Genomic DNA, 22,404 nt, shown 5'->3' on the forward strand with positions numbered 1-22,404 from the left:
GGCTGAGCTAACTCAGGGGTCTCTGGTTGCAGACCCAGAGTGGCAACTGCTTTTACTAATAAAGGCCAAGAAAAAGCAATTATTAAATAATCAGGTAGCAGTATGATTTTCAGCGATGCTGATGTCAGAATATTCTCTATCCTCTTTCTATGGGCTATTTTCAAGAATAATCAGAAGCATAGAGCAAGACAATGGCTTCTTTTGATTTACCGTATTTTTTGGTCTATAAGACTCACTTTTTCCCTCCTAAAAAGTAAGGGGAAATGTTTGTGCGTCTTATGGAGCGAATGCAAGCTGCGCAGCTATCCCAGAAGCCAGAACAGCAAGAGGGATTGCTGCTTTCACTGCGCAGCGATCCCTCTTGCTGTTCTGGCTTCTGAGATTCAGAATATTTTTTTTCTTGTTTTCCTCCTCCAAAAACTAGGTGCATCTTGTGGTCTGGTGCGTCTTATAGAACGAAAAATACGGTATTTATTTTTTAGGAGAATGCAGGCAGAGAAAGGACAAACAGCCAAGAAGTTGGAATTAAAAGAGTGCAAAAGAATTATAAAGCGGGGGGGAGGGGACATGACAGCTGACAGCCTCACTGATATACTTCTTGCAGGGAACTTAGTATGTTGTATTCAGTGCTAGTTGTACTCAAAGTAGACTCAATGAAGTTAATACATATGACTAAGTTGGGTTCAATAATTTCAATGGGTAATTCCAAAAGTAACTTGTGCACCATCCTGCCAAAGTTCCATTAATGTCGAGAAGACTTGTCAAGTACACTGTCAATTCCCTCTAACAGAAGTGCTTAACTTTGAGATAGACCACGTCCCAGATTTTCAAGAAAATGCTGAAGGCATACTGAAGACATTCCAAGGATTCACTTTTTCTATCCTTTGTATGTAACTAGTGGAGTTTTAAAATGATGCAATTCTTATTATTGAACACTTGTAAAGCAGCTGCTTCTTAAGTGCTATAAAACATAAAACAGTCCCTGCTCACAACCTAGTAGAGATGCTATAAAAGGAAATGGGAAGGGGAAAGGAGAAAGGAGAAAGGAGAGAAGAGGAAACATTCAAGTAGCTGTACCTTCACTGGAGCCAAGTTGGGCTTCCCCTTGCCATGATGTTCCTCCTGGGTGGCTGGAGTTGGCCAGCCCTTCAACTATGCCATATCAGGTTGCAATGCTATGTAACATGATCAATTGCTCCACTTGTTTTAATTTGTTTATGATACTGTTTATTTATTACTTATTTATTTTATGATACTGTTATTCCAGCCAAGGAACTCTATGATAGTTATTTGGCCGAGACACATAGTGATTGCCCCAAGGTTACACAGTAAGTTCTGAAGATGAATGGAGACTTGAACATGACTCTTCATGCCCTAATTCCAACACACGACGCAACTTCTTTCTTTTTTATTGCCGCAGAACCCGTATTTCCATAGAGAGTTAAGAAGTACTTACTCACAACAGTGGTCTTGAATTTACTGTTATCATATTCAGCCCCACAAATTTCTACCTCCACAAATGGGCAGGCAATACTTCTGCCAGGCTTGGGAAGATGGCGAGCTCCGATTACCTGTTTCAGACAGTTTAACTTAGTTGCTGATTTTTTTATTTTTAAATACATCCCACCTTTCCTCCAGAGATCTCAACATGGCCTACACACTTCCTCCCCTCCACATTTTATCCTCACATCAGCCCTTTGAAGTAGGTTAGGCTGCGACACAATGCCAGACCCAGTGAGCTACATGCCTGAATGGGAACTTGAACCCATGTCCTAGTCCAACACCAAACAGCTAAATTATGTAGGTATCTTCCTCCACCCCCCAAAAAACCCACATTAAGTCACAACTGATTTCAACAAGTTGTCCAGGTCCACCCACTGAAACCAATGTGACTTAAGAGCTCAGTTTTTGCTGTGAGCATCTTATTACTTGTTGTTTTAAATACGGTTTTCGTGTTGTAGTCCACCCTGTGACCTTAGGGTGAAGGGTGGGCAATAATTTAATTAATTAATTAATTAATTAGCAATTTACTTTAAAAAATCATCATCATCCTCATTTACCCTCACTGTCAAAATCATCTGTAGTTTCTTCTTGGATTCATTTGGCACCGGGTCATAAGCCTCATTCCTCATACTTTCTGGCTGCAGTACATAGCCAGTCCGTCCATTAAGGGAAAACAAGGCATGATTCATTTGCATGTATTTATCTAGAGAAAGAATTAAAAGATGTGTCAGCCAGATTTCCTCCATTAATAAATCTAAAGGGATTAGAAAAACATCAAATAATAAAGACAAGTGGTATCACACTTTCAGCAAATGCATGAATTCAGCAATTCAGGATGTATGAATAAAGCAATTACGCAGGATACCATGGAAGGAAAGAGCTGCTTACTTATAAAGTGGTGGGTGGGTTGAGAAATGGGTAAAATCTTCCATTGTGAAATCTTTACCTGGTGTCTGAAAATTAAGAGCCACCATCTGTGATCCACAAAACCAGAAACGAAAAGGATCATAATTTGAGGAATCTACTCTCTGCCCTTTTGGGTATATTCGTGTCAGTCCCTTCTGATTATATTTTAGTAGATCAGCAGGCTTCTGCTTGACGATGCCTTCTGCTTTGGTCTCCACAAAGGAACGGATTTCTTTGTAATCAGGATTTTCTGCAAAAGAGAGGTGGGAAGAAGCCACTCATTAATATATGCCTTCACTGAGGCTTTGTAATATTGATGGCAAGTTTCATTGTCCCTTGACTAAATATGCTTCTCCAAGTGATGACCAATGTTTTTGGCACTACATCAATGTTTTTGGTGCTACATCAAGTCCAAACAATGGTTCCAGGACACATTATAATCGGCATTTAGCCCTTTACACCTTGTGCAGCTTTGACTCTGGTCTAAGTAAGCCAGAGAACAGGATGCAGCAAAGTGGCAGGGAAGCAGGCAAACGCAATTTTAATCATGTATTTTTAAAATGCAGGCTTCATTTATAGCTTGATAAATTTCATGTCTCCTTGTTTTTAACATTCAGTTTTATACATAAATCTAATGAATGTTTTGTAACACATTTAGAGGGTTTTTTTGTCAATTAAGCAGTGTGTAAACTTATGAGCTATATGTACAAACTTAAAAAATAAAGAAATTAGCTACACTTATGATTTTAGAATTTTATGAAGTTTTAATTATGTGGCATTTTTTTAAAGAGTTGGCAGTCTATATGTAAGCCATTTCCCTGAGTTGCGCCACTCTTGCAATGCACTGCAGGGCAACCAAGTAATGGAAGTTAACAAATGGTTACATTGAAGAGGGCTAGCTTGATTTTCAGTGGCTCCCACTGAGTTCTATGAAATAAGAGAAGCAGGTTACTACAATTTGAAAGGACTGCCAACAGGTCATACAACCTGCTCAGAAAGTGGGATCCCTGGGTGCAAAGGGCAGCCTCAGAACCCACTCTAATGATGTCTTCAAGCATACCCATTTATGGTACCCTACACAAACATGGAGGGCTATCAATGCAAGCCACTCTCCCTGACACTGGGTGGCCCAGCCTAATCCCTCTGATAGTTGCCACTAATCTCAAAAAGGTCATCCAGAGAATTACATTGCCTCAAAGTCTGAACCTGCTCTTAAGAGGCCTCTGGAGATAAAGCTTCATTAACAACATTAGGCACCCAGCTTTCATGCTCAGCCACTATTGCAGTTAGAAATGTCTAAATCTTTGGTTGCAATTTTTAACCATTATTTTTAATCCTGCCCCAACCAAGCAAGCAATGAATAACTGAATCTCATACGTCACATGTTTTTGGAGACTGGTTACGTTTTCTCCCAGTGTTCCATTCTTCTCCACACTAAGCCAACCAAACTCGTTCTTTCTCTCTCACTCCTCAGGCATCTAAACCTCCTTTGAATATTTGTTGCTATTCTATAGACACATCCTAGTATACCATACTCTTTGATCATGTCTAGCAATCTAGCAGATGAAGAGTTCAAATTCATACTTAAAAATACATTACCTAGGTTGTCCTTTGTTTTGCTCGTCGGTATGCAATATACCACCAAATCAGACAATTCCATGGCAATTAACTGCTTCTTCTCCCAGAACACCCTGAAATTTTCCTGAGGATTTAACACAGTTAAAACATTAGTCCAGGGGAAGTCATCTGCACTGAGATCACTCAGCTGGTGTCAAAGAAACAGAAAATTGTGAAATCTAATTTTCAACTTTAAATTTGTCTCTGCACACTCCCTTTATCCCTGCTCACTCTCTGTGCCCAAATTGCAGTGATGTTGAAACAAAAGCGCGGATTCAACTAACTGGCTCTGCAAGTGAAGCCCTGCACAAAGACTTCCCTACTTTCCAAGTATGAATTCTGGCTTTCAGGTTCAGTGTGGTGTTTTTTTTTAAAGAAAAAACATTTTGGCAGTGCAGGGCCAAAAAAACCCTGAACTTACACCACCCAAAAAAATCTTGCTTTGATTGCATAGTCACGCTTTGAGGTATTATTTTCAAGTTAAAACTTGCATGATATTGGCAAATAAAGCAAAACACAATGGTGCGTATTATGCTTTCATGATATTGGAAATATGGCATGATATAGAATTTTAAAAATGGTGATGATAAAGGCTTCTCTCAAAGCCCTTTTGCTTGCAAGGGAATCAGATGTTGGGTGTGGACCATGTTACTGGTCCTTCAGTCTTTGCTCAAATCAAAATCACTCTTACTAAAAATTAAGTGCTGGAAATTATGGCTTCCGTAGTACCTCTTCAGTAGTTTTCGTTGTGATTTCCCTGACACTTTGATACCATACAAATAGCTCTTCCACCTTTTCTGTTGCAAATTCAACAGGAGCATCTTCAAGATTCTTGGGTTCCAGGATAAAGACAAAAGACTTTCCATGTTTTCCCTGTGTCATTTTTACTATTAGGAATCCAAAACAATAAATCATATGTACATGATAAACACATCTTAAGACATCAAATAGCACTTGAAAGAAGTTTGCACAAGATCCTGGTAGGATCCCATTAATCAGTAAAAACATACATTTATTACAAAACAGTAATATTAAAAGCCTCAGCATTCTTCAACTGCTCTATATAGTATCCTTTGATTCACATGAGAGCAGCTGAAGTATTGGGTACCTTAAAGACTGACAATTTCATTTATAACATAAGCCTTAATGGACCAGAGTTCACTACACCAGATGCCATAATAAATTTGGCATTATATTTGTAGTTTATTTATCATGGTTTATTATTGTTTATTAGATTTCTATATTGCTCTTCACCTGAGGATCACAGGGTTTTACAATATAAAAACATAGAAATACACAACATAGTAACAAACAAAAATGATACCCTCCCTATCCCACAGTTTAAAAGACCATAGATTGTTTAATTAGCCAAAGGCCTGGGAGAAGAGGAATGTTTTGCCTGATGCCTAGGAGAGCATTCTGCAAGCGAGGAGCTACCGCAGAAAAGACCCGTTCTCATGTTGTCACCCTCCGGACCTCTCATGGAAGTGGCAGATGAAAAAGGGCCTCAGATGATGATCACCATAATCTGTTGGACTTTCAGTTGCCACAAGACACCAGTAGTTGTTGTCATACCTTTTCAAATTTTATCTTAATGCTTTGGGGATCATACACATCTTCAAAGTACAACCTCAGTTGTACAAGAATATTTTTAAGTGGCCAAAAGGCAACAATACCAGCTTCTTCTGCCTTACAGAAACACTCTACTATTTTGTGAACCTTTTGAGCGCATTTTTATTTGAGGTTGTGCCCTCCCCATTCTTTTCTGAGCATGCATTAAATCCATCCTTTTAAAAGAGGAGTACATCTGTTCCCTCCCACCTCCAAATCCGCACCCCCCCTCCAAAATTATACTTGGATAAGAAATTGCAGTATTGCCCTTCAGACAGTGGCGTAGCGTGGGGGGTGCAGGGGGGGCCGGCTGCACCGGGCGCAACATCTGGGCGTTAGGGTTAGGGGCGCAAATCCACGGGTTAGGGAGCGCAAATCCACGGGTTAGGGGGTGCAAATCCACGGGTTAGGGGGCGCAAATTACTTGCCTTGCCCCGGGTGCTGAGAACCCACGCTACGCCACTGCCTTCAGAAGAAGACTTGTCATTCAAAAATTAAAATACAGTTCAGATATATTGGGGGTGATAATACAGACAGACTAAAACTGAGCAATCAATGTTATGTTAAAGGATATATATATCTAAAAAATAAGTCCAATAATATCACAGTGGCCGTGGCAAAGTTTCTTTCAGTAGTTATACGAATCAAAGATCAACATACCCATGACTAAACAAATATTGCTTCAGTCTCCCTTCCCTAGGGGGTTGTCTGTATGAATCTGTATTTTATTCTGAATCCATGTTATGGGCCGTTGGACCGCAATAAAGATTATATACATATATATTGGAATAAAAAATAGGTAAACTTGACAAACTGTTTCCTCTCTCACACACACATACACAATCTACTTTACATGTAAGGAGTCAGGAAGTCAGAAGGATACATACCAACGTTATACTTATTGAGATCCAAAATACCCCGGCATAATGACCCTAAAGGATTGTCCTCAATTATCTGAAATGAAAAGATTTATTATGTTTGAAGTTGGTTGTTTTGCCCCCTTGGAATCAAATGACCTTGGAATGTAAAAAATGAATTCATTAAATTCCCAGGACCAATGCTTAAAAAATGATATTCATTCACCATGAAGGAAGAATTATTGCTTAAGCAGAGCTTCTGGATCACTGATTAAGCAGTTTTGCTGCTTAATTAAACTGCTACAGTGATGTGACCAATTCGTTTTTCAAGTTTGCCTTCAATCTATACTTTCTACTTATTCTGTAGCTGACAGAACATAGGAACTACACTCATATTCATTCCTGAAGTGTATGGGTTTCCTGTCACTGAATAATATTAGCAACCATAAAAAATTAAACTAGTAGTCCATTTACTACTACCAAAGCTAGTAATTATTAACATTCTAATAGTTGACTTCCTTGAAATTCACTGGCAGAGCTGGAAAGCTTTTCAGAAGATCAAGTTCTTTCTGAGACCATTGCAGATTTTTCACACTCCATTACGTTCTTAACCAGCACAGCTAAGCATCCTTTACCCAGTTTGATAATCTTATCCTCTGGGCACTGGCATAACTAACACTGAACACATTTATTTTATTTATTTATTTATTTATTTATTTATTTATGTAAGTAAGTAAGTAAGTAAGTAAGTAAGTAAGTTACTTATAAAAATATATATCACGGGAAGCAAAATACCTCTCAAAAGGCCCTGTGCATTCACACACAGCTCATGCCTATGCTTCCTTATTAAAGTCAGGATTTTTGGCTAAGGATTGCACATGAACTTCAGATCTGCATTGCTATGCCAGGAGCTGTAGCAACACTACTCCTCCCAACACTGCTGGGGTAAAGGAAGAAACATGGGCTCCTCTCAAGTTAACCTGGCAGCACCAGAAGGTGAAAGTTAAGACCAGCAAAAGCATGAGTTTCCCTAAGATCTTTCCAGGCCAGTTTCTGCATAAAATTTAGCGCCTATTCAGGCATGCAACCACACCTGCTTAGGCAGAGCTGAATTTCTGATTTTATTGTTTCAACTGCTGCGTGAAGTGTTTAAGAGTTTCTAATTCTCATGTTTTCTAATAGATCGTTTTATTGTATGGTTTAATTGAGGCTGCTTTAATGCCCCAATGGAACTGTTACTGTGTGCTTTAATTATGTATTGATTTTATAGTTTTAAACTGCTTGGAAGCCATACTGAGTGCTGGAGGGAAGGCTGCTCCGTGTTGCAAGGTCCATTTCCACCTGGTCTAGGGGGCAGTGCCCAGGCTCACCCTGAACAGATAACACAGGCTCCTGGGAGGCACTGGGACATTGCTGGAACCAGTGGCAGAGCATATGCCCACGCTGCCCAGGGCGGGTGTGCTCCTGAGGGGGGCGTGGCACAGAGAGTGCCCTCCCATCCACAGGATAGCCACTCAGGTGCCCAGAGCAGTGTGTGTGCCCTGCAGCCAGGGGCAGAGTGAGCCGCGCATGGGGTCGGAGCAAGCTGCCCATGGCGGGCATTCGGTGTGCCGCCCGCCAGTGACTCCCAAGCCTCTCCCAAGCTGTCAAAACGAAGGGGGAAGGGGGGAATGCCGCCAGCAAAGCAGCGCAGCTCCCCCCTTACCCTGATGGCTCGGGGTAGGCTTGGGAGTCGCAGGAGGGCAGCATGCCGAATGTCACCCCCCTAAGTGAGGGCATCTGGGGCGGTCCGCCCCCCTTCCTAAGCAGCGCCAGATTTAGGTTTGATGAGGCCCTAAACTACTGAAGGTAACGGGGCCCTTTATATGTCCAGCAGTCCTTTGTCAACAAAAATTGTCGCAGCTTTTTTGTGTTGAATATATGCTATATGGTAATTTATGGATCTAATAGGTAACTAAAGCCATTTGCACATAACAAAATATGTCTTTTATCAAAGTAATTGTTGAGCTGAAATACAATTAAGAAGGAGTATATTAATAGTGAAATGCAATTTAAAATAAGTATATTAATAGTGAAATAATTATTAAAAGAAAACATATTTACAGCTTATTTGTTTTTTATCTTATATTTTGGAAATGTACATCCAGTTTTTTTTCTTTAAATTTTTTTTGGGGCCCCCAAAAGAATGGTGCCCTAAGCTATAGCTTGTTTAGCTTATATGTAAATCAGGCACTGTTCCTATGCCCCTGGCTGGAACAACTCTTGGGTTGGGACAACTGGCTAAAATGTTTTAAATGGTTCAAATTTTGGTTCCTCTGTTTTGTTTTGGTTAAATGTTTAGTTGGGGGTTGGCAGCTATTTTAATTTGGGTATAACTGTAAACTGTTTATTATTGTTGTTATTGGTTTCTATTGATTTATTGGTTGGTTGGTTTGTTGCTTGAATAGGATTATTTTGTTTTTTAATGTTTGATGTTTTGGTGTGTTTTTAATATATGTTGTAAGCTGCCCAGAGAGGCTGGAAAAACCCAGCTAGATGGGTGGGATATAAATTAAAAAATGATTAGTATTATAATTATTATTACTGGCATGTGAGTCGTAAGAAAATAAATATTCCACATGACTGTCACCACTTTAGAAATAGGGAGAAATTGGCACATGTCAAGAATCTCAAAGCTGACAATACACATTCTTCATACAGAGAAGTGTTAAAGAGCTACTAAGCCCAACTTTCTGTTCCTGTGCACATCACAGTGCTATATATAATCCCACCCTCTGTCCACAATGTTGCATCTCTGTACGCATGAGGGACAGCATCCAGAAAGGCAACCTTACACACAGAAGGGTCTGAATGCATTACCACCTTTTTTGGAATAACTGAATGGATTTTGTGAATAGCATAAACTCTAGAATATAGATAACAAGTATCTTCCTACCTGATTCTCAAGATCTTCCGTGTTATCAGAGGACATGTCTTCCACGTAATTGGCTGGGAAGTAGTGCTGAACTTTGTACCCATAATCGCCTTTCCACCTGAGAGATAGAGAAACATGTACTAATCAAATTTGAGACACCATATCCAAATGAGGTATTATAGAGAGGTTCACATTTTTTAAAAAATGCTCAAAGCCATGTAGTGAAATCTATGGTTGAGACACAGCTCGGTCTACAGAAAACATCACCAACTCATAGCAAAAATATAAAAGCTGTCTTCTTACCAGCCACCAACTTCTTTTGAGACATTATGAATTAAAGCCCCTCGGCAAAAAGTCAGCTCATCGTCTCTTTTCGCTTGGTAGTCGTACAAAGCTTTAACAGTTCTCTGTGGCTTCAAGAGAAACAAATGGAAAGGAGCTTTAGGTCAAAGTGAATTTGGGGGAACAACCACAAACACTGTAATACAATCCAGAAACAATGTTTAGGTCAGCCTTTGCCCTCCAGACATTTTGCTGGCAGGTGCTGATCGGAGCTGTAGCCTATAGGTTTGGCAAAGGCTAAGTTAGACTATAGTCAGTCAGTCTCTCTCTCTCTCTCTCTCTCTCTCTCTCTCTCTCTCTCTCTCACACACACACACACACACACACACATTTTCCCACCCTCCAAATACACCTTTACCTACAATCAGTCCTTTCAATTCTCTAAACAGGAAATTAAGATAAAGGATCTGTCAGCTATTCTTTTCTTTCAGATCAAGAATAAGTTTGAGCAAAACTTTAACATACCACAGAAGGTGTTATTTCACCAGGTTCCACATATGCCTTCACTTCATATAATGAGCTAGGATCTTTCTCCTAAGATTGAAAAAGAAAAGAAAGTAAATTGCACAGCTAGAAAAAAGTAACTTAAAGCTTTTTAATGTGCTAACATAAGAAATTACACTGTCCAAATATACTTGTAGCAATTGAGCAGAGTTTTGTGATTTCCCCACCCTATCATAGCTTTGGGGATTTCAAAAAAAGTGTCAGTAGGATTTTGGCAAAGGTTTCTGCCTGGTTTTTCATATTATAACTAGAAATTGAAGCTTTCATAGTGATTTACAACATGTTTATTGTGTTTTTAATGTTTTGTTGGGAGCTGCCCAGAGAGGCTGGGGCAACCCAAGTCAGATGGGCAGCATATAAATAATAACACCATCATCATCATCATTATTATTAGCAATATTTTTTTAAAAGACCTAGAGAAAAAATAATTACTATTATTTTATCGTTGAACTCACTGGTAAAAAGAATTTAAATTATGTGCCTCTGCTTTCTGCACAGAAAAGAATAAAGTTTCTCACACATGGATTCCCCTGTGTGGGATAAGGACTTAGGACAAAAATGCTGGCTGAGGCAATGGAAGTTATAGTCCAAAATCTGGAGAGCAGATTGATTTAATATATTCATCTTCCATTCCAAAACAAAAACTGTAGCCTGTAGATAGACATTTGGAATCATTGACTTGCAATTGGCCAGACACACTGGTCAAAAGAGAGAACTACTAGCCAACTAGGCCTTCTTGCATGTTACTAGGGTAGACAGGACTAAAAGCTACAGCAAAATATTTAGGGCATACACCAGCATAAAACATTATGATCTCTTAATCAGAATGCGAAGCTGGTTTCAAATCCCAGGTAAGCGAAATCCCTGGTTTTCTATTTATTAATTTTAAGGGATTCCTACTTCACCACCTTGGATCCCATTATCCATAGCTAAAAAGCAATGATCTTCCCAGAGCATTAAATATTGGTCAGGAGAACATTCTGAAGGTACCTGAAGGCACATTCCAGTACTGAAGCCCAATTGCTTCTGCTTTATATGCTGCCTGGGATGGGCAAGGGGCCGAGGTACCATGGATAATACTGAAAATCCCAAAATGCTCAGCAGGCTAAAGCTGCTTTTAGGATGACCTCTTATGGGTGGAGGGAGAAATATACTCGTACCGCAATAAATCCCTGAAAGCCACCCAGCTGTCTATGCAAAGCCCTGGCACTTTGGTTAAAAAGGTAAAATGCTTGCCGTGCTGTAGCGCTCCAGCAGCTCCTCCGTCACAGGATAGCGCAATTTCATTTTCCTATACAACGGGTGCTTCTCATAGTAGTTCACCAGTTCCACTAAACTCTCAAAATAAGCAGATGTTCCCATGACAAAGAGGCGGCCTTCTCGTTTGATTCGGCAGTGCTTCACTTTCCCCTCAGCTCTGTGGGATTAAACAGTGAAGAGCAAGCTTTAGAAAAAGACAAAACAACAACAACAGCCATATCATATTATCAGTCCTTAAGCTTTGAAGTGGCATTTTCATTTTCCTCCTATTTAGGTAAGTTCTTGCAGGAGTGATGTGGCTATCTAGAGCAGTGTTTCCCAACCACTGTAGTGTGCCGCGAGATGTTGCCTGGTGTGCCGCGGGAAAAATTAAAAAATTCGAAAGATTTTTTTTTAAAGTCAAATTTTCGATTGGGGCGCCGTCACTAGATGACCCCTGGGGTTCCCTCCCTCCCTCCCCCTCTGCGCCTCCCTCCTCCTCCTCCTCCGGGGAGGCCCTTCCTGGCTCTCGGCCAAGGCTTGGCGGCTGCCACTCACTCACTCGCCCACCCGTCCCTCCATCCCTGCACCCGGCCTCTCCCCCTCCGTCCCCGGCGCGGGGGCTGCTGGGATCCCTAGTCCCCTCGCCCTTGGGCTCCGCGCCCGCGCGGGGTGCGCGAACTACGTTTCCCAGCGTGGCCTGGCGGGCCGGGCGTTTTGTTTGAAGCGCTCTTCTCCCGGCCATGGAATGAGCGCAGTGGCGGCAGCCGGACGGGCAGGGGCTCTTCCGCGCAGACCCCGCGCAGCCTGCCTGCGCCCCCGCGGAGATCGGGCGGCAGGATGGAGCCCGGGGATCCCCGTGGAGGCTGCCCCCCAGGTAGGGCTGCGTCGGGGGTTTTTTATTTTTGCAATGCTGCATCCGCGCCGGAGGGGACGCATCGGACCGCGGGGAGACCCCTTGGCGGGCGTGCAAGGCAATGCATGCGTGCAGGCGTTGCATGGAGTGCAGTGCAATGCAATGGCAACTCGGCGCCCTGCATGCATCCATGCAACTTCCACCGGCGCTCCGGACTTGGCAGGTGAGGGGGGTCCCCAGTGGGCGGCAGAGAGAGCCGGGAGGGCGAAGGGGAGCCGGGGCGGAGCAGCGCTGCTCCCCGAGCCGAGCCCAGGGGGAAACTTCGGCGTCGTTGCGCCGGGTGTTGGAAGCGGAGGCTGGCGGGGGCCCCTCACCTGCAAAACCTGGTCGCCTCTCATATATTTCGTGCATTGCATTCATCGCCCGCTTTCTCCTCCAAGGAGCTCCCGGGGGCGCGCGTGGTTCTCCCCGTGTTATCCTCGCAACAACAGCCCTGCGAGGTGGGTCAGGCGAGTGGCCCAAGGGAGCACCCAGGGATTGTCCTGGCCAGGTGGGGTGATTTGAACCCTGCTCTCTGCCTGGTCTTCGTCCTCATTTAGCCCCCACATGTGCATGACTGTGCATGACTGAGGTTTCCCCCCCTCGTCTTGGCTATGGTGTGAGTCTGTGCTGTTAATTAATGGGGTTCTGCCTTCGGAGAAGATGAGCCAGCCCTCAAGGAGGTGATTATGTAATTTGCTAGCAATTCATGTCCCTCCCGGCGTGATGCTGCGCGCTGACGTCACGGGGCTGTAATGGTGGTGTGCCTCGAGATTTTTTTCATGAAACAAGTGTGCCTTTGCCCCAAAAAGGTTGGGAAACACTGATCTAGAGACAGATTGGGGAAGCGGGGGGGAGATCCTTGAATTTCCTGGTTCAGAAAGGCACATCTCAGGGGCTTGCAGTACTTGCCTTGTAAATAAGGTGAGCATTACAAGCTCCGAAATTCTTGCATTTAATCCACTCCTTCCCCATTCCCACCTAGTCAGCCCCTACACCACCCACCCCCACGCAACTTCCAACCCCCTACTTTGCCAGTATGGCCATAGGGTCTTAATTTGTGCCGCTGGGGCAGCCACCATGCAGAGTAAGCAGCTCTTAGCTAGGTCTTTCCTGCACTGTAGTACTAGCAGAGATAGTGAACAGAGTGGAGAACCGCCACCCATTAGTCCAGCTGGACCAGGTAACCTGGCCTTATCTCTGTTGCTTCAGGCTTGATTCCTCTCTCCAAGTTTCTTATCTGATGGAGTTTCTGCCCCAGAGTTTCCTGTGTCTTGCATCTCTTTGCTTTCCTCGGGCCTCTGCTTTACGGAATGTAGCCATCTACCTGCTTTGTCCACTTACGTGCTTCTGGCCCCTCCGATACCTATTCACTGTTACACACCTTAACTTGTGTCAGACCTGGACTACATACTCCCCTCTGGTCCTTGCAACAAATAGCTTTGAGGTCCGACCTGCAGATCATGCATGTCAGGTCAGGTCATAATTACAAAGTTTGTGTCTCACCTGAAAGTCATGGCATAGGAATTGGGTTCGTCCCTCTTCCTTATCAAAAAGGCTCCGTCTCTAGGAATTCGCATCAGCATATCCTCTGCTTCTCCTCTGCTCAGGTTACTGTAGTACCAACTACAAAAACAGGAAGGGAGGTGCTTTCAGAGCTTGACATATTCCCATTAACTCAATGATAAAACTGGGTCATTAAGATAAAAGCCATTAAATCAGTGATAAAATTGTGATTTCAGGCATCAGATGCTCAGTGATGTATAGACTTTGTCCCTGTTATAAAATAAATACCGTATTTTTCGCCCCATAGGACGCACCGGACCATAGGGCACACCTAGTTTTTAGGGGGGGGGGTCAAGAAAAAAAATCTTATTTCCCCCCCAGCCCCAAAGAGCAGCGTACAGGTTGCGCAACCTCTCCCTGACGGAGGGGTTGCACGCAGCTATGGCGCAAGCCAAGGCAGCGAGTGGGATGGATCCCGCTCGCTGTTTTGGCTTCCTCTTTAGCCCCACGCAACCTCTCCCTGCCGGAGGGGTTGCGCGGGGCTAAAGAAGCCAAAGCCGCATGCAGCCTCTCCCTGCCGGAGGGGCTCTGCGCGGCTATCCCTGAAGCCTGGAGAATGAGAGGGGTCGGTGCACACCAACGCCTCCTGCTCTTCAGGCTTCAGCGAAAGCTTAGCGTTGCTATTGCTGAAGCCAAGGAGCCTGCATTCGCTCCATAGGACGCACACACATTTCCCCTCAATTTTTGGAGGGGAAAAATGCGTCCTATAGAGCGAAAAATACGGTAAATAGCAAGTTACTGCTAAATGCTGACAGCATTTGTTTCTGTCACTTTCACACTGCATAAGAAGCCCAAATGAGACAATTTGGAGTCTGGACAAGAACATGCATGTGGATGCAGGAAGCAGAAGGTCATCCTAACAACTAATAGAGCAATAATAACACACAGTGAGTTTTTATTGCTGGACAACAGCAGTGTATTTCTTTGGGGGGCAGGGAGAACGATCTTACCATCGCTATCAATCTTGTACCCCAATTTTATAAGTAAAAATAGATATAAGACAACATCTTGTGGTAGTTCCTCCTTGGTTTGCACCTGAACGCAGCGGGGGTGGGGAACTGCATCCAGTCGACAGGTCCGTGAGCCAACTTCAACAGGTGGGCAGAGCCACCCACTCGTAATTTACCTGACATCATTATGATGCCCGGAAACAACTTCAAAGGGGCTCCCTATAACTGCCCATTACCAGGAATGGTTTGGATTTAACGCGCACCTTTAGAGCCCAGAGGGGCTTGGGCGTGGTGAGTTTAATTCTCCTCCCAACTGCCATTGATTACATTGCAGGTGCTAATTCAAAGTGCATTTCAGTTGGGTTCTGTGAGGAAGAAAGCTCTTGGCAGGCATGAGTATCCACATATCTGACAGGCTGGCCTAGTTACTCCAGAATAAACCAACACATACCAACACTTGCAAGAGGAAATCAATGTTTAACACTGGAACACAGACTGTAATGAGCTGTACCAATGTAATAAAAGCAAACACAAAATGAGCAGGATATCCTGCGATACAAATGGTCTAGATGTGCTCCTTGAATGGCAGTTTCCAACCACCATTCCAGCTCATAGCAAAACAATAAGAATTATAAAAAAAAAACTTGGGTGTCATTTAAAAGCAGAAAGAGAAGAGAAGGGACTCAGCAAGAGCATCCCACATAACTAAAATCTTCTCAGCCTGCCTTGCTCTGCTATCTGGGAGGTCTTGGTTTTCCAGCAGGCTTAATATTCTCCCTTTCCGGACTGTTCAAGTCAAAGCACATATTCAATGCAAAACTGCTAAACCGTTGTTGCTTAAGCCAGTTTTTTGCTTTTGTATTAAATCAAATTCCCCATAATCCACAGTAACTGTGACAAGCAGTAAGCTTCAGCATTAAAAACAGCATTTCACTCCCCCCTACAATTTTGTTTTGGCCATACGTACTTCTTAGATTCATGAGGGTTGGGGTTAGGCACAGCATCAGTCAAACGTAGTTCAAATTCGGCACACCGCAAGTGTGCTTCTCTGTAATGCTGAACTAGATCACAGACACTATCAAAGGTGAGGTTGTCTGTCAGGAAATATTTTACGGTATCTCCATCAATTGAGGAACGGATATGACAGTGCTGGACTCTACCTGATCTCCTGGGAAACATGGACAAGAATGAAGCAGTTAGTTTTCTAAAGCCAACACATCCATACACTTGCCTCTAGTTTCTTGCTATTTATTCAGCTTGTGAACCAAGAGGAGTGGGAAGGAAGACTGGGGGGAAATAGGGACTGATCAAATATTCAGACTAAGAATTTATGGCGTGTAAATCATATCGTGCCAGAAACTGACATTATGGTGCACAGATTTTGGCACTGGAAACAGGAAATGTTAGTCAAAGCACGAAGTCCATTTGCTCAGTTTGTTTACCTGTAGAGTTCAGCAAATCAATTAGCTCATGTGAAAATGTAACATTCCATAAATATAACAGATGTGTAAACCAGGATTCATCATTAGCTTTGAAGGAGAAAAATGAGGGGGGCTTGGAGGCATAGTCCTGCTGCCCATCAGCCGGTGGGACAGGAGCACACCTTCAGATGCGCCCCCTCCTTGTTGCACCTTAAAACCTCAGAAGTTTGAAGGGATAATTATGAAAGCCTTCCTCTCTCCTTTGCTTGAGTGTCCTCCTATAAGTATATCTCAAAATGCTACTCCTGTAGAAAAACCAGGAAAATGGCAAACTGCTAAAGCATTAGGAAGAAGTCAAAAGGAAAGAAATTATCTGTTACCAGAATGACAGTGTGTAGTCATTAGGGAAAGCTTCACTCTCCCTCACTAAGAACGTTCCATCCTTGCCACCCATTTCAGCACAATATTCCTGGAGCAGCTTCTCAGCAGTATTTCTCCCCTCTTTCATTTTTCCATGGAACCATTTCTCACCATAGTGCAGTTCAGCACGCTTCACTTCCTACAGTATAAAAGGGGATAACTTGTTAAGATTCAATTTGCCATTCCTCTATAAAGCTAACACTGAGCTCGACTCTTGTAGGGTTCATCAGAAAGCATAAAGTTTTATCTGAAGAAGCAGTGCTCCAAATTGGGAACGGGGTGCGCACTTGGAAAAGCACTTGCCAAGAGAAAGGAAGGGGTGCCATTTGGCTGCACATGTTGCTGATGATCACCTCTTTTAATGTAGGAGGTGCAGCAGTCCCTTTAAAGGAGACAATCTACACCATGGGATAATATAAAGAATTTGATTCTCACTCTCTTGTAAAGTGTGGACTCATAGGTTTTTTTTAATGCATCCAGTAAAGTAAAGTGGCTAAGAAGCTGGAGAATGAAGCATGTGTTTGGTTCACCATTGCCATAAGTTTCCTAGGCAGCCCAAGTGTCTGTTTAAAACAAAAACTAATTTAGCAAGCATGCTGACCTCTATACTTAAATCTCTTAACCCTGATCAAGCAGTAAGAGTCAAAGGCTACTTTTATACTTCAAAGAAGAAAAAAGAACCATGGGGAAACATTATCTCTTAGGTTTATTTTGTAAGTGACACAACAGGTCATATAGTTTATTACTGAGCTTCACCCAGAGATTTAGAGGTTCCTGGAATTTTGCTACTCCATCCTGTATGCCACATATGAGTGATGTCATATTCCTACGTTATGCTCTCTAAAACCTGAGCACAGCAATAAAATGCAGTTCTCAAATTATGAATACTTATGACTCTACTATGCCTTTAACATCACAGAAAACAGAAACAAGTGTATGGTTTTAATACCTTTGATGGTTCTTCTTCAGTATTCTGCTCTATATCATCACTGAATGAGAGCTTTTCATTCGCTACAGCACAATAATGGCGAGTCCATTTCTAGAATGCAAAATAACTGTTATAAGAATACTGTACAAAAGCACTGTAAGATTACAGCAATATGCGAACAGCATTCTTCTCCCTCTTCAAGTACAACTCTCTAGGATTTATTTCAGTCACCTGTGAAATTCTGTGCCATAAAATAGAAACAAAACAAAAAAATTGTTTACCTGGTCTATGGTGTCCCACATGTAGAGCTCTCCTTGTTGCTTTTTTTCCTCTTTCTTGTCTTCCGTGTTCACATCTACATCACCTTTTGGCCCCAGTTTTTTATGCTAATAAAAAATGAACAGAGCAGCTATGAAAAAGGAAGACTTTGGGGGATTTCTCTGGCATCTCTTAGCTGGGCTTTCTTTCTGCTTTGACAACTTAAGAGCACATCCTGCGTGAGGGGGCTACAAATATCTGATGTAAACTTCCGTACCAACTTGGATGCACTGCTGTTTTCTCTCTTTATTACTGCAAATCATCAGCCTGTGGTCAGAGATCACTCTGCATACACAGAGCAGACCTGTAAAGTTTAGTAAATGAACCAGTCTTAAAACTGATTCATAACTTCTGAATATTTTTTTTTTAAGCCACCAACTACTCAGGCAGCAACTTGGAGGTGGGAGGGGTTAATGAAATGTATACAAATTGGGGGCTTTCCCTCCTTGCACACAAATTCATTTGTCACATCAAGTCCTCTGCCTAAAAGCAGATATGCAGTTTCTCTGCAGGTTACTTTGTTTGCCACGATGGGGAATGCTGTAGGCTGAGTGCGCAAATCATGCTTCGTTTATAAAACACCTCCATTTATTAAAGGAAAGCAGCTCAAGCCTAAAGCGTGCAAATTCAAAAAGCTGAACTTCCTCCGTGGCTTTCATTGAAACACATTGCATTTCCAGGATTTGTTAAGGAGCAATGCATTCCTGTCAACATGTACACTGGCTGTTTTGGATGGAAACATTTCTCACAGATGTATTGTTTCATATTATTAGATGTACAAAATGAGAGGAGTCCTCCACCCTCTTAACAAATGCTTGCTCTCGTCCTGGAAAAAAAGCTACCGTCTGACTTCATGATGTTTCCCTTTGTGCCTCTCATGTGCTAGGCAAACAGCACTTCAAATGAATATTGATACGCTTAAAAGTAGTTGCAGCTGTTTCAATACAGATGTGCTGGATGCTTCACTCTTAGTTAGCTGCTACCAGTCCACACAGCTGGTGGAGAACCAGAATAGACAGTGCATCCTAATCAGCTAGTCCAGGCTTCCTCAACCTCGGCCCTCCAGATGTTTTGAGACTACAATTTCCACCATCCCTGACCACAGATCCTGCTAGCTAGGGATCACAGGAGTTGTAGGCCAACAACATCTGGAGGGCCGAGGTTGAGGAAGCCTGAGCTAGCCTTTCATACTAGGGTTGGAAAATACAAGGCTTTCTCCATAAAATTTAATGTATTTTTGATTGTGTGCTTCAGTGCCAGGTGCAAAGTGCAGGAAGCTGCCATCTTCCGTCGGAGGACAGGAGAAGAAGAAGAAGAGTTTGGATTTGATATCCCGCCTTTCACTCCCCTTCAGGAGTCTCAAAGCGGCTAACATTCTCCTTTCCCTTCCTCCCCCACAACAAACACTCTGTGAGGTGAGTGGGGCTGAGAGACTTCAGAGAAGTGTGACTGGCCCAAGGTCACCCAGCAGCTGCATGTGGAGGAGCGGAGACGCGAACCCGCACCCCCCTAACACATTTTCTTCAGCAGATGCAACTTGCCTTAATGATGAACCTCTCTTTCAGCTGAGTTGGTGATGGCAGCTGATCAGCACTAGCTTCGATGGGCTTTGTTAAAAGCTGATCCCCAAGTACTTCCTTAAACACTTTGGCAATGTAACGTTGCTGCTCCACATTGCAATGCTCCTCAATTGACAAAATCACTGGGTACCTTGGGCAAAAGAAACAAAGGCAAGGGGAAGAAGTCATTTTCAGGTAAGAAAATCTAATCTAATCAGACCATAAGCCCTTCTAACCTAGCATCCTTCCTCCCCTAGTGGCCAGCCACATGCCTCTGGGAAATTCATAAACAGGGCACAGAGGCACTGAAGCTTCTGAATACCCAGCAACTGCCGATCAGTGGCAAGCCAATTTTGGACACTGAGTTTCCATATAGCAATCTCAGAAGCAACTGATACAGTCTTATACCCTTTTAAAGCCATCTAAGCTGGTTGCTCTTATATTATTTATATATTATTATTACTACTACTACTACTACTACTACTACTATTATACATGCATCTCAGTACAACCCAGGCTGAGCAAAGCCAACACACTGTCAATTCATCACTCTCCTTTCAACCCAGCTAGCGCCTGCCTGTCCCCATTCCTGGACCAATACATTAAAAGGTTCTAGTAATATAACACAGCTGTACTAGTGGCTTGGACCCAGATGTCCCTTTGGTTCCCTTCCAGCTCTACAATTCTTTGATTCTATTCATATTAAAATAACCTCAAACAGCCATAGTATCATAATGGCGGATTTTAAAGAAATATCACCTAGAATGTCATAATTTAATCTTTTATTCTTAGGAAATATTTTCATTTTAAAAAGTAATGGAAACCTACTCGGATGTGACAAATGCATGTTCCTTGATGGCTTGCACAACGTCATCAAATTTTATCTTTGTTGTCCTTGTCCATCCATGATAAATGATAGGCTTCCCATCAGGACCATCCCAGCAATCCACTAGTGTAGGCAATGAAGGAAACAAAAAGTGCAATGTTCAACTGACAACATTCTGTTTCCAGAGCTTTGGAGTGCTTGATCTCATAGACAGAGAAAAATGTAGCCATGCTTAAGGTAAGGTTACCAGACGTCCCTGTTTCCCAGGGACAGTCCCCGGATTTACAAATCAGTCCCCATACAAAATCCGCTGAAGTTGAAAAAAATCTGGTAACCTTAGCTTCAGGGCCACAAAGTTTACAGACAACTCAGCAATTCAGACAGCAAGGAAGAAGAATGCAAAGTACCTAAGAGGGAAATGATGTCTGCTTCTCTACTGCTCCTGCTATGAACTAGAGAAATATTTTGCAAGAGAAAGTGCCTGTGGAACTCTGATTTGAAAAGGGAGAAAACTGCTTGTTTGTCTTTACTGAAAGAACAAAAGGCAGATGCAGAGACTGGAAGCTCCAGACCAACTTCTGCAGCTGCCTTTGTGCTTCCTTGGCATTTTCTTTATTTGATTCCCAACTTTTATGTGGTTTCTTAGTGGCCAACATGAGGATCACTGCAGCAGTTTCTCTGGTACCTTAAACTAAAAAAGTGACACAATGGCTGATATGAACACTGAAGCCCCTGATTACTTTAACTAAGGTGACAAGAAAAAATGAGGAGATGCCAAACTAAAATGTAGAGGTACAAAGATAGAATGTAATGGGCTTGCTCTTATAATTGTCCCTTTCTCCTAATAACAGGTACAGTTCAAATTCCTACAACTGGAATTCTGGGGGAAGTATGGAAAACAGGTTACTCACATTCAATACATCGGCACCCCATTCGGAGACATCTTATGTAAGCTTCTGGAGAAGATTCACTACGAAGCTGGTCTCCCGTGAGATACCTAGGTCATAAAGGATTGTGTTAAAAGGAACTGCACATTTGCCATTTTATGAAGGATGATGAATAGATATAGATATATTTAGTAACTTACGTATTATGTGAAGAAGATATCCAGTAGTGGGACAAAGGGTTATTCATGTCCTGAGGATCTATTGAGTCGTATTTGTCATCCCATATGCTGTTTTCTTTTGAAAAAAGGTAAGTAAGGAACTAAGGCAAACAAAGAGAGAGGGAAATAGGAGTTTCAGTTTTTAAAAAGGACAAAACCAAATGACCGATCTCCCCAACTAGAATCATAGCACAATGTGAAACAGAAAATAAATCAAAACAACTAGTTTCAACTAGTTGGTTAGGACCCGCAACCTAAGATAGATCACAGCCGTGGCATCCGCACCATTTTCCTGCTTTGGTTATGGGATTTGTTGTTGTTGTTGAAGAAGAAGAGGAGAGAGAGGGTGATCAGCAGTCAAAAAGGACATGCCTCTTGTATGGATCAGTATTTGGAATTGTGTTGCTAAGAGAGATTTGCCTGGTGCCACCTCTTGTTGCCTTATCAATGCCAGGTGAAGACTTCTTATTGGCCAGGGTTTTTTTTAGATGCTTTGATATTGTTTTATCTTACTGGTATGGGTTCAGTTGCTTTATTGTTTTAATCAAGTTATTACTTCCAATTTGTTATGTTTTTGATTATTTTAATTGTTAAGAGACTCTGGAAACAGTATTAGAGTTAAAGAGTACAAATTAAACTATTGAATTCACCGCCACAAGCTGTGATGGTGGAAACCAACTCACTGAACCACATCCATTGCCCTACTGGCTTGTGAAGGACAGGGTAGAAAATGGAGGCTTCCAACCCTTTTTGTTGTTGCTGTTAGACCAGCTCCAGGATGCTTTGGATCCAGTGAAACTAAAGTGGCCTCTGGTCTGACCCTGCTACAAAACACCACATTATGGAGCTGTCCTCTAGCTACCACTGGTGGGAGAACCCCAACCAGCAGAGCCCTCCAAGCCAGCCGCACTCCTCTCCAGCAG

The 22,404-nt window shown here is 42.6% G+C and overlaps 1 protein-coding gene across 2 annotated transcripts in view; it reads right to left on the minus strand.

Moving 5' to 3' along the window:
• PLCG2 (phospholipase C gamma 2) overlaps window positions 1-22,404 on the minus strand; it is a 66,455-nt gene that overhangs the window by 5,319 nt on the left and 38,732 nt on the right. For both annotated transcript variants that reach the window (XR_014221928.1, XM_082232275.1), the window contains exons 11-29: window positions 21,464-21,582; window positions 21,288-21,373; window positions 20,379-20,499; window positions 19,533-19,701; window positions 17,955-18,059; window positions 17,695-17,784; window positions 16,706-16,884; window positions 15,872-16,072; window positions 13,895-14,014; window positions 11,491-11,671; window positions 10,216-10,284; window positions 9,712-9,821; window positions 9,430-9,526; window positions 6,525-6,591; window positions 4,756-4,913; window positions 4,009-4,111; window positions 2,450-2,659; window positions 2,061-2,206; window positions 1,457-1,571 (exon numbers count right to left, since the gene is read on the minus strand). Coding sequence is in view for 1 of the 2 variants with exons in the window: in XM_082232275.1 (XP_082088401.1) it covers window positions 1,457-1,571; window positions 2,061-2,206; window positions 2,450-2,659; window positions 4,009-4,111; window positions 4,756-4,913; window positions 6,525-6,591; window positions 9,430-9,526; window positions 9,712-9,821; window positions 10,216-10,284; window positions 11,491-11,671; window positions 13,895-14,014; window positions 15,872-16,072; window positions 16,706-16,884; window positions 17,695-17,784; window positions 17,955-18,059; window positions 19,533-19,701; window positions 20,379-20,499; window positions 21,288-21,373; window positions 21,464-21,582 (2,446 nt within the window). In the remaining variant the exon portion in view is untranslated. The remainder of the gene's footprint in view (window positions 1-1,456; window positions 1,572-2,060; window positions 2,207-2,449; window positions 2,660-4,008; window positions 4,112-4,755; window positions 4,914-6,524; window positions 6,592-9,429; window positions 9,527-9,711; window positions 9,822-10,215; window positions 10,285-11,490; window positions 11,672-13,894; window positions 14,015-15,871; window positions 16,073-16,705; window positions 16,885-17,694; window positions 17,785-17,954; window positions 18,060-19,532; window positions 19,702-20,378; window positions 20,500-21,287; window positions 21,374-21,463; window positions 21,583-22,404) is intronic.

This window comes from Podarcis vaucheri (genome assembly GCF_965113315.1).
Source record: "Podarcis vaucheri genome assembly, chromosome: 7".
Taxonomy (NCBI): domain Eukaryota; kingdom Metazoa; phylum Chordata; class Lepidosauria; order Squamata; family Lacertidae; genus Podarcis; species Podarcis vaucheri.